A 19,287-nucleotide genomic window follows, 5' to 3' on the forward strand; every position below is an offset into this window, starting at 1 on the left:
GTTTGCAAAAAAGTGTTGGCACATTGTCACCTTATTTGACACATTCTTACCTATGATTGATTTTTAAATTGTCTAATATCATAGAATAATTAGAGTACTACAAAAAAGCATAAACGTACTAGAGACGGAAATAGTTGATGACAAAACTGTGAACTTTGAATCGCATATGCAAAAATAAATTTGAAACTTATATTTAAATACGAAATAAATAGTTATTGATGTAGAAAGCTATAACACTTAGTGCATATCACGCTGATTTTATATTTACTAAATTTTTTAGATTTCCACGACATATTAAGTCTTTTTTTTTCTTTTTGTTCATTAACAATAATTTTATCCTTAACACAATAAAATATGTAATTGGATTTACGCCATTCATAAAATGAACAATGTTTAAAGTTTCTCGAATATTTTCTTAACTCAGCTTTTGTTTGAAATTCTACAAAACCTAAAAATAATATCGGTTTAACAAGCATTGCTCTGGCCTAGTTTATAAAACGTTGATCAAAGCAATTTTTTCTATTAAGGTATATGTACCTTTTGCATAGAAGATATTAGATGGAAAAATAAATTTCATTCTTTTTGTCTCATTTGTTTCTGGTTGTAAGCTCGTTTTACTAAAAAAACATTCATAGAGATAATTTTTGTCTTTTATGAGCACATCTGAAAATCAGCCAATTTCTGTCCTTTAACTTGCTAAAAGAATCCCATTTTTTCTCAAGTTTTATTTGCCATACGTTAAGAACTTAGATTTTTGTATTTGTTCTTATTTATTTCACTTGAAAGGTCTATTTTGTTCATAAATACAGGGTGATCACACACACACACACACAAAATAATAAATTAAAAAAAATAAACTTTACCGATATATGGACTTCTGGCGGCCAGTCTGTTCAATGAGATTTCAGATATAGTTATTCAGAGGTATGAGCTCTGCATTCTGTGATGGCAACAACACTCACCGGCATTTCGTATCTGAAACCTTAATGTTCTCGGTTACGGTTTCAGATACGGAAACTCGAAATTTTCGAATAGCAACGCCCACTTTTCCCGTAGTAAAATATCCAGTAAATGAGAAAACCTTAAAAAACGGTACGGGTATCACAAAAAATGGATGTATTATGCACGCACTAAAAAAACAGCTCTGTGAATGAAAAAAAAAATCAGAGGTGCATGGAGGAAATATGCATTTGTCAGATTCATAACCCAAATCTCTGATGACAGCACATATTGAAAAAAATGAAATTTTTATTTGGATAATCGTTTCTTCTCATAGGCTCCATTATCGGTAATTACGCATTACGTACTTAAGACTGCAGACAATATAGCCTAATATAACATAGCACCATAGATGTTTGTACTCTCATATTTTATAAAGTCTTTCCTTTCAAATCCGACAAAATTTGAGGATTGATCATTTACGCTGTATGTACGCTGAGGTATTCCCAGAACCAGATAATTTTTTTGAAGGAGGTGGAGTTTGCAGAGATGTTTTTTGTGTGTACATAACGCATCCGTTTTTGTGATACGCGTACCGTTCCAATGCTCTTTAAGATTTTCGCATGCGCTGCACATTTTGTGACGGGAAAAGTGGGTGTTGCCATTCGAAAATTGCTAGTTTCGGTACCTATAACCGTAACCGCGAACGCCACTTTGTAGAATCCCGAACTCATACCTCTGAATAACTACATCTGAAATTTCAACTCGATCCGTTGAACTGAGCAACTGCTAGAGGTCTGTATATCAATAAAGTTTTTTTCTATGACCACCTTGTAAATAAATAAGCTATTTTTAAAAAAATTAAATCTCAAAAACATATTCATTCTATTAAAATTGAGCTTTTCCCCGTTTCAGATGCCACCTGACACTAATTTATTTTTTAGATGCTTTAAATTTCCATAAAAATCTACTTGCGTCATTCTAGTTTAAAAATATATACAGGAATCTATAAAAGTATAAAGTGACGAATTATATTTATACTAAGAATTTCCAATTATTCCTTGGAAAAGTTCTTAATTGACAATTCTTTTACCTTTAACTAAAGATGTGAAATGCAATTTTTATCTTTTATTATTTTCTCTTATCTAGAGTATCTACTATTTTATACAGAATTTCAAATTCGCCACACTACTTAAAATATTCATTGAAAATATTTTATCTGGAAAAGGCATAATTTGTATTTATTCGGAGTACTGCATTACTATGATGCATAAAAAATAGCCATTGTTGCTTTATTTTATCCTTAAATCGTTCAAAAAAATCCTTTTAATATTTGAATATTGTTATCATATCCTTTGTATGAAAAAAATTTCTTCCTCTTTATTTCTAATCATGCATTCGATGATCCTCAAAAGAAAATGAAAAAGGTAAGAAATCTGTTCTTTCGTTTAAACAAAATATTCAGAGTTTTCTAAAGAAGAGAATAATTCCTGCCGCAGGTTTTTCTAAACATGCATGTGGTGATTCTCGAAAGAGGCTGAAAAAGGTAAGAAATCTGTTTCTTTGTTTAAACAGCATATTCAGAATTTTCTAGAGAACTGAATTTCTCTCACTGTATTTTTAAACAAGCATTCTGTGATTACAAATAAAAAAGTAAGAAATTTGTTGTTTTATTAGAAAAATGCTTACAGATTTTCCTGGAAAACGAGAATAATGGCCAATAGGAGAATGCTCTCAATTAATTAGGAGTATTAAACCAACTTATATGATAAGTGACTTATTTCATAATGTATCTATAGTTAGCGGCTATTTAAGTTAACAGTCAATAGAAAGTAACAAGCGAAAGTAACAACCCTGGACGCAATTCGTGTTTCTACGCGGATTACGCTATCACTGGACGTTATCCGCGCAGAAACACGGCGTGATTTATTTTTTTATTATCAATGTATTTTTTATAGCGTCCAGTTAGCTTTAAAAAATAAATTATGTTGTAATATGTAATTCCTTTACCATTTATAACCAAATTCCACTCACAATCAGACCGACTAGGCATAGATTGAAGTGGTCGTCGGTCAGATTCATCATTTCTATTTCCTTTCAAACGAAACATAAAATTTGTACATAAGATACAAAAGTCCATCTATGCACGTGTATAATTATTGCACATAAAGTGGAAATTACATAATATGTACTCCATTTTACCTTCTGTAAATAAAAATACAGCATGAAATTGCGTTTTATTTTGAAATTTATCTTTTTCTGTACGTAAGTGCGTATATTCGCATGTCATAAGCAGAAGAGAAAATGTGTTATTTACTTTTAAATATACAATACACTCCTGAGTATCCTTTTCGCAACTATCCAGCCTAGTTTTCTTTTATCGTAATTAAATGAGGAAGGCAAGGCGTCTATTAAATCATCTATTAAAGACTTTTTCAAAACCTAAAAACTGTAAGCTTTGACTCTTATCTTAGGGTTACCTTTTCATATTTTTGTAATCATTTATCAGAGAAAAATAAAATCAGTTTGAGCCAATTTTCTTAAGAAATAGGTCTACGATGTACTTTAATGTTTTTTTTTATATATATATTTCCTGCATTTAAGTTGGGCATTACAGAATTTATGTTAAAATGTGAACAGTTTATATCCATTAACTTACTTCTTCTCTAATAAATTCTTCAAACGTGGAGTACAGTATATAAACATATAAAAACTATCAGTACAGAGCCTTCTGTTTTAACTCGACAATTGCTTCTATGATTCAACGGGCCGCGGCTGCGCTCACATTGAGACGAATGGAGGAATTAGTACTCAGTAAGAAGTGAGAAAATACATATTATAATAAGGAGTTTCGATATAAAAACTTCGTCTTCTAGTATTAATGGGGAAAGAAATGAATTCATAGAACTCTGGCCTGTCCAACTTTTTTGTTATCCGGTCAGTCCTTCTACCACATTAGGCCGGATACTCGGGAGTGTACTGTATTAAGATCATATTAAGATTTATTTAGAGCAGAGAATAGTGATATGCGCAATGAAATTTGCCGTATTATGTACTTGAGCTCAAACTTATTATAGATAGTATTTTGATTCATTTTATTTAAAAAAATAAATTTCTTCTCTAAGCATTTAAAAAAATTAATTTACATCTGAAAACATGCTCTTAAAATTAAATGTTTCGTTTAAGGCAAGAATAAATGAAATTCCGTCATGCAAAACTTACTAAATTCATCTGAATCATTAAAAAAAGAGAAGGTCTTCTAAACTGTTGGCTTTCTAAATAAACGTTAAGAAGAAAGTTTATTAATTTGAGTGTTACGATATCCTACATTTAAATTGATTTCTTCCACCTAACTAGAGATTCTAATGAAAAAAATTAATTAAATTTTGTTATATACATTAAATTAATCAATTTCATTATTTATTTTTTTTAACTCTTAAATGTTTTTAAATAAGTTTACATTTCTGTCTATGTCTAGCTTATATATGGCTGTTAATTTTTAAGCAAATCTTAAAAATTAAGTTAATTTGTTTTATTATTGTATTTTTATAAGGGAAATTTACTTATGAAACCGAATTATATTCTTATTTAAATAAAGAAAAGAATTAAATGCAGCAAAATCCAATAATTTGCGACGAGTTATTGAGGAATAGAATAGGACCATTAAAAAATTAAACTATTAATTTTTAAATAAATATAAAATGTTAATTTATTTGATTGATGCATTTTTAAGTGTAAATTAATAGTCTTTGTCAAATTAAAAATTCCAATAAAGTGCCTCATTACATTGTTTAAGTTGCATTAAATTTATCGAATAGGTGACTACTGCATTTGAAAACAAGTTTGCGCAAAGTTTGAATTGCTACAAATATAGAAGAATATTGATAAATTTCAACTAAGTAAATACGAATAAAATTATTTTAGCAAATATAAACCAAAGAATATTACCTGAAAGAATTCTGCGCTTTGATAATCATCAAAAAGAAGACTACAACAAATGATGAAACTTTCATAAAGTCCCAGTTGTTGTCCACAAGATAAAAAAAAAGTTCGTAGAGAAATTTTGGCTCCTTTTTTTATTTAAAAAATATATCCTATGAAAAATGTTTTGACATTTTTTCCCACGGTAAAAAGTGGATTCTTAGGTTGGTCATTGAGCAATTTTCTTTTGTGACAGTCGTGGAACAATTTCAAAAGAAAAAAAAAGGAAGCAAAGTAAGTCTCACTTTATAAAAATTAGATTCCTCTGGTTTGTTTAGTACACAATCTGAAAAATATTCTTTATTATGAGATTCGCTGATTATCTTTTTGTCAAGAAAATAACGAATTCGGTACTCTAATAGGAATGTTGTAAAAAATCATACAAATAATCGTTGAAATATCAATAAAGAGGTCCATTTGCTTCTCTTTCTTTTCATAAAATTATTCCTCAAACTATTTTTCTTTTCAATCAAATCGGTTAATTAATTTTCATTAAAAATCCTCTTCATTATTTGAAAGTTTTACAGATTAATAAATTTTAATAGTGATTCTTTTTTCAAAAACTATTGTCTCCATTCATTAGCTTGCATGTCGCTTTCCTTCAAAATTGATCAATTCCCTGCAAAAATAAATAGTGAATTTCTAAAAAGGAAATAAATATAAAATATAACATTTCAAATCTGTCGAATATTTATTAATGAATGTTGAATATAAAAAATTAAAATGAGTATAAAATACATTTTAAAACTATCGAATATTTTTAATGAATATTGATTTTTTAAAAATAAAATATAATACAACATTTAAAACTATCGAATATTTTTAATGAATATTGATTTTTTAAAAATAAAATATAATACAACATTTTAAAACTATCGAATATTTTATCAAAATGAATAATGAATTTTAAAAACCGAAATAAATTATAAATGCAGCATTTCAAAATTATTGAATCATCTGTGTAGGACTCTCTTTGAAAGAAAAACTTGATGAAACCGCATTGCGTTTTTAATAAAAAAGCAAATAACTCGTTTATTTTTAAAATGAGATTCTTTTATTATTTATAATTGACTTCTTTCTTTTTCTAAATAAATAGGTTGCACAAAATGAATAAGTAAAGTATTATGTTTCATAAATCGAGATAATCTAATTTAAAATCTAAATTTTTAATAATGTATCAAGTTCTGATATATTTTAACACTTATACAAAGTTAAATAAGTCAAGCTCGTCTATCTCTAGTCGATTTTTTTCGTACAAATTTATTTGATCTGTAAAATCTTAGGAGGAGAGGGAATTTTTTTTTTTTTTTTTTTTTTGAAAAAATGTTTTCTTGAAACAGAAGAGTAGTTTTGCAGTAAAAAATAGCATATATGATTGAAAACAGTCAATCAAATGTACATCATAATCATCTGATTTCCTTTAAGAGAAGATAGCTAATACTCATCAAAACTATAAAAAAAAAAGAAAGGAAAGAAAAAAGGAAACGCTTAACATTAAAACGTTTTGAAGTACTATTCTTTGAAGAAATACATAAAATAAGGTTTTTTTATACAAAATATTATACAAACAACGTTATATATTAATTACAATATGCAGTAAATATGACATTAGTGATTAAGAAAGACAGATATTTCAATATTTATTTTTCATTTTATAAAATATTCCTTCGAAATATATTATATTTAGCTTAATAAAGAAAATCTGGTTGAATGAAAGATTTAAAATCCATTATGCACTCGCTACAGCTATAACTATGATACAATTAATGGAAAAATTACACAAACGCATTATAAAATACAATCAGACTGTTTAAAACTTAGGATAATACTGAAAAAAAAATCTGTCTTAGATATTGTTCAATTAATTTTTAGTTAATCATGAACAATTTATATAACATTAATTTAATTTTCATTGCTTTTTTTTAAATTTATGAGACAATAATATAATTGCTGAATGCTAACAAAAGCTCTTAAAACGCATTCATTAAACGCCCAGAAACAACCAAAACTTCGAATGCAAAAACAGTCTTAAAATCCCTTTAACAAATCCAAATGTGATTTTTCATTAATAACATAACTTTCTTTCTTAGAGTCTAGCATCAATTAAACTCCTTAAATGAAAAAACATTAAAATATCATGATGAACTTAATTACCTTAAATACAAAAGCGTATCCACGTCGTATAACCACCTCCATTCACATAATTAATTCCTCGAGGAAACAATCGAAAAGAGTGCCGCTGTCCGTCCGAATAACTACCACATCTTTCTCTATCTCCTCTACCACGTGCAGCCAACTCCTTAATGAATTTTGAAAGAAACCGAAACCACCTCGCTTCAAATGAGCGGGAAAGAATGACAGAGTGGTATTGGCTACTGGACAGCGGTCATCGCTGGCTGCGTGAGGTTGCTATGCCTACAGATAAATGCGCGTATCCTTCGTCAAAATCATTTAAAATGAGCAGAACTTATTTCCCCCTAGCCTTAGGAAGACCTTACGTCAAGGTGTTTGCCTCCGATAACAGTTTTGCATGAAATTGTTGACGATGTACCACCTCTGATTGGTTCTTCGAAATTTGTTCGCTCTAGTTAATGACATTGTGCAAACTTCTGTAGAGAGCTGATGTGCTTTTAATGATTTGACATTATGTAGATTTTGATTGATAGGGTAAATGATACATGATTTGGATTTTCAATTGTTGCTAAGTTTATTTAGTCTAGTAGTTATTCCATGAAAGAAAGTGGAGGAGAAAATGAAATTGGCAGGAGAATATCTAGCATAAAAATATCTCAATAAAATTGAAATTAAACGGATATTATTACATAAGTATGTACAGAACGTATCGGTGGCTATTAACGGATCTTTTATTAATACCAAACCTGTCATGTGAAAATAGTTTAAAGTCTCTTCTTGGGGTACTTACACAAATAAACGTGATTAGAGATTTCTGAAACATTTCAGTATCTGAAATTTCTCCCTGCAGTCTGTAATTATAAAAATTATTTGAAGGCGAGTTAAATAGGGGGGGGGGGTGAATTCTCAAGTGGGTTAAGACAATTCATAAGATTTCATTTGTCATATCAATTTCTCTTTTAAAAATTACACAAGGCTGTTTGGGAAAGGTTTTCAAAACTTTGAGACCCTTTTTTTTTTAAACTAAGGCTAGATCTCAGATAGCAATCTTCACACGTATTATACAAAAGTTAGGGCATTTAACCCATGGTAAATCTAATTCCCATCAGGCATACATCTTCGGCGAATCTTCAGAGAAATCCAGTTTCTAGCCTGCAATCGTTTCTGATAAAATGAAGTCCCTGCCATCAACCTGTTCTGTTGAAATTCTTAACTCGCAAAAATTAGTTTATGGCTTTTGTGTTCCAACGAAAATATCAGTAAACAGAAAATAATAACTTTAAACCCTTATATGAGTGAAAAATAAAAATTCAACAAGAAGGCGATAACATCAACTGACTTCTTGTCTTCTTGTAACGCCTCGTCTTCGTAGCCTCATGATCGTGAGCTCGAATCCTGATTCTGTCAATATTCTGCAAACACAACTAAGAAATCCATTATTATTAGCTTTCATGAATCTTTCAAGTCGGATCAAACAATTAGTTTATGTTATTTGCTAATATAAAAAAGTTGTTTGATTTACTAATAATTATAACAAAGCAGTAAGGTATTGAATAGTGTCAAAATTCTTAATTTACCAATTATTAATGTTTTATTAAAAAATACTTTGATTTTAGTTTTAGATATGCCTGAATTGACATCCTGATAAGTAAATACCCACTCCAAATCTAAGATGGTATTGCACCATTCCATCTTACCAGGCTTCGATTGGAACTTGCTCTTCTGTCACAAAGATGGTTTATTTATGAATAGAATTGTCTTGTCTTCAAAGCTAGAGAAGAATACGTGGAAGATTTCTTGCTGTATTACTAAGCTATCGTTTCCCAAACTTTAAACTTTTTTCAGTGAGTAATAGCCTTATGATCCCAACTAACTTAAACTTGCTCTTTTTCCCTTGAAATCTTAATGTTCAAGATAAGCAAGCAGAATATCAAAAAATGATTAATTTTTGGGAAAAATCTAATTTCGGTTAGATACTCTGTGGCATTATCAATATAGTGCATTTCTGAAAAGTAAATATAATAGTTTATATGATATATGTTTTGATATACAATAATTTTGATAGACATATCTAGGCAGTAATATTACTACTCTCACTCATTGCTTTTATACCTAATATGAAAGACTCTAAAAAAGTATTCATTTTCAGTTAATATCTTTCCTTTTTATGTTTTTAATAAACAAATTTGGTGTCAAAAAAAGATGGAATCTTATAATAGACTTTCACAAGTTTCATGATGTTTTCAATTTAGAAATTTTGTATTGTTGCGTATCCACCGTATATAATAAATGAATTAATGAATTTTCTAATATATTAAAATATAAAATTTAGAAAATAATCATTAATAAAAATTAAAAACGCGTTTATTAAAGTATTAATAAGTGCAACTTTATTATACCTAAAATCTGAATATCAAAACAAAAGCTAAAAATGTGCACTGAAAACGATATACTAAAGAAATAAAGCCAAAATGAAAATATTCATTGAGAACCCCATGCCTACTTCTTTTTGACGATTTTACTCCTCAAAGAGATAATAAGCAATTAGTAAAAGGAGCTTTTCGGGAGTTCTTGTTAAACATATTTTCCTTTCATCTCTCATTTTCCTATGTCATTTTTTTGTTTTTAATCATGCTAATATATTTTAATTCGAAGCTTGCGTGATTTTTCAACATATTTTTCGATAAAAAAGATAAGTTTTTCTTTCACCGACTTTCATCACATTTATTTTGGTAAGATAAAAGCGGATTGGCACATGTTCAAAAGTGTGGAGAGTTTCTGTATCAGAAAACATTTTATTTATTGGTTTCATAAGACCAAAAATACCTATGTGTGTTATAGAAATTAAAATATATTATAATAGGATTGAAATTTCAGTTCACTTAAAGTATGCCTGTCATTGTCTCGCGTTCTTATGATTTTTGTTTTGGCCTCCAGATTTTTGATTAAAAAAATCCATTTTCTAATAATTTTTCTCTCATTATACTTTTTATTTTTATTAATAATTACAAAGATCATCAAAAAAAACATATGATTCTAAGTAGTGGCTCGTCCATTAGGGCTGCTGAGCTTCAGCATCCTTTGAATTTTTTTTTAAAGTTGCGTTTCCACTTTTTACCTAATTTTTCCACTCAGAGGATTCAGTACTCATTGCCTACTTTTTCACTATGAAGGTTCGTTGATCAAAGAAAATAGAAAAAATACAATAAAACCGTGAAAAGAAGACAGAAACAACCAAGCAAGAAAAACGCCATTCAGAACTCTCGGTGAGTGATCCATAAAAGCACACTGCTCACACTGTTACTATTGATTGATTGATTCGGGACCAGAAGGAATCCTATCTCTCTTTGAATTTAAAGGTGCTAGAGCTGAACTCACACTAACCCCGTCTTGGAAATTGCCAAACTGGTATCTTTTTTTTTTTTTTTTTTTTTTTTCACTCCCATCCAAAGTTCGCCTTCGTTCTATCATTTTTAACTATATATTTATTTATTCTTTCTCTCATTGGACACTCTTGAGCTTTCGTTTCGATTCTTGCTATTTCCACAGAAAATCACTTGATCTATTGGTTATTCATCTTCTTTCCTTAGAGGCTCTCTAGTACTAGGATAATTTTCTAAAAATGTTATCCAACTAAATTTTTATAACGATATATCAATTATTATTAATTATTACAAATAAAATTTAATCTAATAAGACAGGCTTTCGGGCTCAGTGCACCAAAGGAACGGAATGGTTTCTTTCTCCATCTTTAAAAAAAGGTCAGCTTTCTCTTTTTGTTATAAATACATTGCGATCCTGAACCAGTCAGTATAACAAATGCTAAAATAAAACAAACTTAATGCAAATTACACATTCCATTGCGTCAATTGCAAATATTATGTATTTAAAATGAATTATCTGAGAATAAATAAAGAAATTTTGATAATTGTCATTCGAAATGAATGACAATTATCATTTTGTTTTTAATCAAATAAAACTAATGATATTAATGTCCCATTGTTCTTCATTTCGATAGACTCAAAGATTTCAAAGTAATTTTAATTTTTGTTAACAATAATGCAGTCATATACGAAATACTTTGTTAGACAATAATATTTATTTGTTTTTTCAGTTTCGAAAGTTACTGCATTACTATTTAGATAATAAATTTATGTATTAAGTATGCTATGAGAAATAATTTAAAGGCAAGAAAGTCATGGATGAAAACATCAGAAGAAATAAAATATGATTTTTTTTATAAAGCTGTTAAATTTTCAAATATACATCAATGCCAAATATATTTATAACTGATTAGGGAGAAGCTCACTTACTTAAAACGTTTTTTTTTCTTTCGAAACTTTATGATAAAATTTAGTACAATATTATTTTCAAAAAATACGAAGAGAATCTTCCATATATTACTTTTCAGAAAGGTTTCTCTCGCTTTCTTTTAAAAACAGGGAACCTTTCAAATACAAAAGCAAGACTAAATGATCATACAATTTGCTGAAAATTATTGTTGTTCTTTTTCTAAGCTAGATTCCTGAAGCAATAAATATTTGACCTCAGCAGTTTAAATATTTCATTTGTTAAAAAGGATTCGGAAAATCAAAGCAATATCTTTTCAAGTTATCAAAATCGATTTTCATATCTTTAATGATAATGTTTAACACGAATTTCTTGAATTCAATAAAATATCATGGAATGTCGAAAATCTTTAATGAAGTAAAATCGTATCAAAGTTATATAGCATAATATTAAAGCAGGATAAATACTTTTAAGCATTTAGAAACAAAAAGAAAAAAAAGACGCAAAAGAAAAAGAAGCGTTATAAATTGTGTTTCATAGAATTTTTTATAATATATACATTTTTAGTTTAAAAGTTTATAATTAAGGACCTTATATATTTTTAAGAAGACAGAATCTCTCTCTAATTTAGCCAAAAAAAAAAAAGATTGTTTCACAGTACAAGAATTCTAAATTCTTCCTGTTAATTAGTAGCAGCGTGATATTTCTAAAGAAAAAGGAAACTTTAAAAAATAAAATAAGAATGCTGAAAAGTGCTCTGAAACGTTTTTTGTCTACCAAAGAAGTACTTTTGTCTATTATAAAAAAAATACTATATTTTTCATGTAATAAAAAGTAGAAAAATTTTTACAGACAGTTGAAGAAAATTTTGTCTATGAGGAAAATTACATCACTCATCAGTACTTGAATTTTCAATCAGAAATTAAAACCTTTGGTCACACTATCCGTCTTTACTATTCTAGTAATTTTTTTAAGTAGCTTAAAGCAGCTTCAAAAATAAATTCCACTTTAGTAAACTTTATTATAAACATCTATTCATTCATTTGTTAGGAAATAGGAAAGCCGAATTTGTTATTGCTACATCCGAAAAAATCGAATTTCGCTACTTTATTACACCTCCCAAAAGACTAATCGATGAATTGTTGAAACGGTTGTGTTTTAAACTAATGTCAAAACATTTCAATCAGCTGAAAAATAACGGCTCATTCTTTAGCATCTTCAAATGTTATAGAAATTCTCAAATAAGTAATTTACTACCTTTGAATGAAAAACATGAATACAATTGTATTGCTAAACATTGCTGAAGATGATTGGTAGCTGAAAAGAAAAGACAGGTTGTCCTTATCAACTATGTCCACACCGTATCAATCAATGAAGAAACAGCTATTTATGCCTTTGAAATCTAAAATCGCTATGCTTATTTATTTAGTTATTTTGGTAGGAATATGGAACATTTTATGAAAAAATCTGAAAAGATGTATAGTTACTTGTACAGAATTTTGCAATTCTGCAAGTAGGAATTGTCCTGCTGTTATGATTTTTTTTTAAATTTTAATTTAGTTTAGTTTTAGTTATCTTAATGTCTCGTTCTGAAGCAGTATGAGAACTATTTTAGGAATTGACCTCGTAATTTTGAACTTTGAACAGATGATGAGCGTCACACCAGAACTAGTACTCCTTTCCAAACTTCATACCGGTGAAAGGACATTTGACTTTCAACCACAAAATTCTCATATACCGCAACTCTTCGGTAGAATCATGCTCCAAATCTAGAACCTTCTTTCCTCAAAGCCAGGACTATCAATAGTTGAAACTATTGATAGTCTTGGAACTCCTATCAATAGTTGAATTATTTTGTTTAAAAAGAATTTGGTCACCGTGTATATTTTTCGCCAAGATTACTGTAGAACAGGCTTCCATAATGTATGAAAAGAAAGACGAATTTCTAGCGACCAAAATAAAGAATGTTCTAACAAAATATTTATTAGGAGGCGCTTTAAAAACAACCAATAGAGAAGGAAATAAATGTTTGGCCATGTTTGAAAACGGATTGCTTGATTTTAAACCAAAACAAATTTTCACATCATGCTGGTCTGAAGAAGGTGTCGCCAGAGATCAGATATTTGCTTCTGTTTTAATCCGGGTATTAGACTCATTCTTAATGACAAAAACCGAGTTATTGACATAGATGCAAAATCGCCAAAATACTTGGGTTATCTTCTGATGGGTTTAGAGCGTTGCGGGCTAGAAAACACAGCAGATGCATGCCAGAAGAACAAAAATTACCGAAATTGGAAAAGAGCATATAAGCATAACTGTTGCTGCAATGCTTCCAGAACAGCTGAGACAACACGCTCTTCTGCAAGGTACAGAAGACGTCAGTCAGTATGAGGAGGGTATCTTCTTTGTAAGAAGAAGGGCCAGAGAAACCAATACAATCCAAACCGAAGTTTATTAAGAAATAAAGAACATTTCAACCCCTATTTATGCCCAAAGGACCCGTTTCTAAGAGTTTTGCAAGAAAATCCGATGTTTCACAATTTTAGCCATCTTGATTGGCGACACTTTACTGTTGGCCTCCTTTGAGAAATAAGGAGCACACTAAACTGGGATTTTACCAAATCAGGTCCTTCAAGTAAAGATTTGTTTGTGGGTAAGTGAAGTTTCGAAATTAATTTTAACTTCCCCTCTGTAATTAGTGGATTAATTTTAGCTTTAAATCTTAACAAAGAGTTTTCTTAGATATATTTTACCTTTCTTGGTGGATTCTTATAAAGTGTTTTTTACAGGCATTATTACAGGAAAAAAATTTTATGCCAACATGGCTTATTCAATAAAGTGTCATTTACCAAGAATAAGAAAAGAATTTCAAAAAATGTTGAATGCCTTACCTCTATTCTGGTGGAGATAAAACTAAATATTGTGTGCATGAGAATGGAAGATGATTGTCTAAGAATAAGTTAATTTTAACTTATGCTTAAAAACTTATTGCTTTTAGAAATTAAGCTTGTTAAATTCATATTTACTATTAGTTCAGTTGATTAAGCTATTTATATTGAATTTTTTAAAGTTATTTCAGCGATAATGTAAAAATTATTGGAGATTTTATGTTTATTATCTTTTTAAATTCAGCTTTATCTCATTATAAAATATTTATTTTCCAGAATTTGACAGTGTAATCAAATTATTTTTACTCGTGTGAGAAATGTAAATTCGTATATCTATCCAAAAAATTAATGTGTGTTTAAAAATTTGTCATTCAGGAAATGCACAAAATACAATTCTTGATAAGTTTAGTATTTTGATTAAAACTAATTATTTAGGCCTGACTTTCATAATGAAAATAAACTGTTAATGTATTTACCCTGATCGTATATTGAAAAAATGCTTTATTTGAATAATTATTTTTACAAATAAATAATTTTAGGAATTTAATCTATAAATCCACTATATGTATCAGATCTTCTCCATTTATTTGATAAAAATGTATCAGTTTCAAAATTCAACTTCGAATCTTTACAGAGTGGATTAGCTGGAATAATCACTATTATTCCATTTCATAAACACTATCTTATGACTGATGAGACTTTAAGATTTCTTTCTGCTGAAGACTGCAGAGAACAGTTCGAGGATTATTTCGATGATGGCATGTGACCTGCAGAAGCAACCAAATACTACAAAGAAATTCTGGAGATGAAATCAGATTTCCAGCCAAGTGATCTAGCAAATAGTAAGATTAATACTACTCAAAGAACTATTGAATATTTGTATTAAAAATGGCGGCTTCTTCATCTGGGATTTCAAAATGGCAATGATTGAAGTAAGTTGCAAATCCTAAATTTAAGACCTAAGTAGGCCATTATTTTAATGATTTTAAGTATTTATTCCATCATTTCGTAAGATCAGTGGAGGGTTTAATTCCTATATTTCATATATGTGTTTAATCATGAATTAAAACATTTGCGATTTGAATTTATCCATTAACATTTATGTTATAGTTTGAAATGCGAGGACAAACAAGACCAATAAAATTCCAGGTGCTTTCAGTGATTGGCCATGAATTAGAAATTATGATAGAATAAATATAAGGGTTATTATTAAATATTTTATGAGCTATACTGAGTTATTTTATTTAGATGGCTGAAGAAATATAGAAAATTGATGCATGCATAATGTGGTTCACGGCCTTTTATATCGGATAAATATTATTATCAGTAAATATAATATTATTATATATTCTCTATCTTGTAGGTTACATATCTTTGGAATTTCATTAACACTTCTTGAATTTCTTTCTGAATTTCTTAACAGATTTCACCCTTTATAGCTGCTGCTATTACATGATATTTTCTGCTTATATTTGCTTATATGTTATGCAGGAAAAATATATATTTCTAAACCATTGAAGTAAGCATGCTTTTTATTTCAGAAATTGAAGGAAAAAATAACAACTTATGCAAATTACAATATAGCAGTTGATTATGAAGAAACTCTTTTTGTTCTTGCAATTCTGACCCCAAATATAAAAAGATCTTACTGCTTACCAACATCGCAAGAGACAATTTTTATTGATTCCACAAGTTCCTGCAATTCAGAAAGTCATTCTGTGATATTCATGCTCGGATCCTGTACTACCGGAGCAGTACATCTTCATCACTAAAGGTCAAACAGAGGATCCTTATAAACAAGGCTTTACTTTAGTTTTGAATATTTGAAAATAATCAGTTTTCCATCATAAAGGGAATCCTACAACTTTCATTACAGATAATTCAGAAACTGAAATTTCTGCCTTAAAGAAAATTCGGCCTGAAAGTCAGCATTACCTTTGCATTTTTCATACGGGACAGGCTGTTTGGAGATGGCTTTAGAAATCTAAAAATGGAATCTCAAATAATTATAGAAAACAACTCATGTCTCAGTTTCAGAAAATAATGGATGCTGAGACACCAGCTTGGGCAGAACAAGCATGTTTTAATGCAATTGGCTATACTGGTCTTTATATTCCAACTTTTCCATAATGGAATAATTACTTGTTGAAACATTGGAGTAGAAAAGAATTGTTGTATTTTGCTTTTTGAGATGAAACCATCAGAGGTCACAAAACCAATGACTTTCCAGAAATGGTCATGAGAATATTTAAAGATGAAGTTCTATCATGAGTAAAGGTAAATAGTTACCTTGGTAGATTTCTGTTCAACCAAGCTGAAAAATTACTATAGAAGATAAGAGTTTGCTAATTAGCGAAATGCTTCACCAAAGTTTTTTCTTGAAAAAATGAAGAAAATAGCATTGAACATCAAACTAGAACATATTAAAAAAGTGAAATCTAATGAATGTCTCTGTTTTCTGTTTAGTGTGGTAAAGAAGTTTATTCTGTTGATGTTTTAAGTGCTTGCTGTTCTTGCTCTTCTGGAAGGTTAGAGAAGATTTGCAAACATCTGTTCGCTGTTTATTATTATCACAATGTTTATGGTAAAAACTTCCTTCCAGTTGAAGCGAAAGAGAAACAACAAATATCTTATTTGGTACTTGGAGAGAAAGCTCTATCAATTTATTTTTTACCAACCATTTCAACTGGATGTATGAAATTAAATTAATTAATAGGAATAATGAATCTCGGTAGAATCCCTACATCACTTCTGTCTTCATGCTACAGTGAGTCATTCTACTGATAATAACATTTATTCATGCAGCGATAAAAATTCACGTAAGAAAGAATTACATGAAAAATTGATGAAATTATTTATAGTTGGTCTTGAAAAATTTGAATCTTCTGAAAAAGGTAAGAAAATGTTGTTACACGTTTTATTTTGAAACAGTTATTTGTTAACAAAAACTTTTAAAATTTGAAAGTTTTTCTGTAACGTAATATGTTAACAAATTAGAAGAATATTTAGTTTTTGTACTTCGCCACACTAAATGCCACTTGACTAAATTGAAAACCTTACCAAATGCATTAAAAATTCACAATACAAAAATTGAAATTAACATTAAATTAACATAAGCTGTGTAGCAACTCATATTTGTATCACAACATTTTTTGATTTTTTTATTATTATTTAAACTGTTTAATAAACTTGCATATTTTTTTACTGGAAAAATAAATGTTTAGTGGCAAAGGAATTCAATTAGTGTTTCGAAATTGATTTTTCAATTGCTCCGAGCACTATTTATATTCCGTTATATATTTATAAAATTTTGAGACATTCATACCTAATAATAAAAGAAAAATGCTCTGCAGGATTAAATTGGAATCATTGCAATAATGCAAGCGCTTTGGCTATCATAAATGGGGTAGAAAATGCATATGTCATAGAATAATAAACGCAGCATTAAAATGTATGATACATAGAAATATAAGGATTTAAGATATTGTAACTTTTGACTAATTTGAAATGCCTGCTGAATATCAGAAAAAGTTTAAGGTATGATATGTCTTAAGTCTAGCAACCCACTTACATCATCTACCCATAAATTTCTTTTGAAGTAAGACCACAAATTTCAACACAGGAAGAAACGAGATAAATTGTATTATTTATCCCAATAGAAAGACTATAAACAACTTACTACGATATGAGTCATTTATTTTTATTAGTTAGACTTTATTTTTATTAGTTAGATAAATTATAAACTGATAAACCAGGTGTTGCTTGGAGTTAAAATTTATGCATAATATTTTTAACGTGAAATCTAATTTTGGATAAAATATAATAGTCTTTTTATTACTTACTTCACACTACACGATTGACAGTCCGTGGTCGATATTTGATGGAAGATGAAGGATATATCATTTTTATCATTTCTTTCTTTCAGCGTTTTATACAGTTTTAAATTAATTACTTAAATCCAAAAACAAAAATTCCAAAAGATAAGAAATAGAAAATGCAAAAAATAGTGGCAGAATAGATCAGAGTCTTACTGTCAAGTACTTTAAAATTGTCTGCGTTAAATTAAAAATAATAATAACAATTACGGTTGAAAAAAACATTGCGCAGAAATGAATTTAAATATTACTGAAAATTTAAAATTCTGAATTTTAACATATTAAAATATTTCTTGCAGGATAATTATCTTCGAAGTTATTTCTGAAAAGCGATAACATGCAGTCGGAAAATAAAAGGTTTAAGAGAGCGAGAGAGAGAGTGAGACTGTATGTCCACCAGGAGAACACTTCCCGCCAAATGTCTATATTTACGGCGGGCGTCATAGAAACAGATTTCGGTAGGGAAGATCCATTTCGAATAGGAGGAATCGGACGAAAGTCTCAGGGTTATTTTTTCTTGGCGTCAGTTTAAAGCGATAGAAAAAGCTGTTATCATTCATCTTCGACATAAATCTGTTCCCAGTGTATCATTATTGCTTTTTCTATAATAAAAGTGCAAATTGAACTGTTTGATTCATTTACATTCAGGGAATACCATCTTGTTTTTCTATATTGTTGTGAATTTTTAAAGATTTACGTTAAAAATTCACAAAAAATTATAAAACAGTGCTTAAGCCACAAAGTATAATTATAAAAGTATTTTTCGCATGATTTTCAATTAAAACTAAAGATCCATTCTTCAAAAAAATTATATCTTATTCTGCTTTTATAGCTTTTTCTAAATCGAAAACTTTTATTTAATGCCATAAACTGTAATTTAATAAAATATTTGTCGTAAATCAAAAGTTAGATAACTTTTAAACTGATTAAATAAGATCCCCTTTGAACTGATCGGTATATGGGATTGGAAAATACAGAAATCCTTTTCAAGATCATATTTTTAAAACAAAAAACATTCAAAACTTTTAAGCAAATTATACTCTGTTGCTTGCAATAGAAAAATTAAACTGATTATTGATTTTGAATTCTTTCTTAGGAAACTGAAGATTTAAATTCTTGCAGGGAACATTGAGTTTAATTATTTTTAAAGAAAATATATTTTATGAATTCAGTACTTTATT

At 28.8% G+C, this 19,287-nt stretch overlaps 1 protein-coding gene and 1 long non-coding RNA gene across 3 annotated transcripts in view; one reads left to right on the top strand and one right to left on the bottom strand.

The window, feature by feature from the left end:
• Positions 1-4,956, bottom strand: part of LOC129958186 (glutamate-gated chloride channel-like) — a 71,039-nt gene extending 66,083 nt beyond the window's left edge. Inside the window, exon 1 of the mRNA XM_056070457.1 lies at positions 4,888-4,956. Coding sequence (XP_055926432.1) covers positions 4,888-4,952 — 65 coding nt within the window. The 5' untranslated portion in view covers positions 4,953-4,956. The remainder of the gene's footprint in view (positions 1-4,887) is intronic.
• LOC129958191 (uncharacterized) overlaps positions 1-18,714 on the top strand; it is a 74,660-nt gene extending 55,946 nt beyond the window's left edge. The window contains exons 1-4 of one of the 2 annotated variants that reach the window (XR_008783174.1): positions 8,609-8,897; positions 14,866-15,163; positions 15,773-17,125; positions 18,406-18,714. This is a non-coding gene — a long non-coding RNA (uncharacterized LOC129958191). Of the gene's footprint in view, positions 1-8,608; positions 8,898-14,865; positions 15,164-15,772; positions 17,126-18,405 lie in introns of those variants that run through there. The other variant, XR_008783173.1, reaches the window with a different exon arrangement.
• The last annotated feature ends 573 nt before the right edge of the window (positions 18,715-19,287 follow it).

The sequence above is a fragment of the Argiope bruennichi genome, chromosome X1 (genome assembly GCF_947563725.1).
Source record: "Argiope bruennichi chromosome X1, qqArgBrue1.1, whole genome shotgun sequence".
Taxonomy (NCBI): Eukaryota; Metazoa; Arthropoda; class Arachnida; order Araneae; family Araneidae; genus Argiope; species Argiope bruennichi.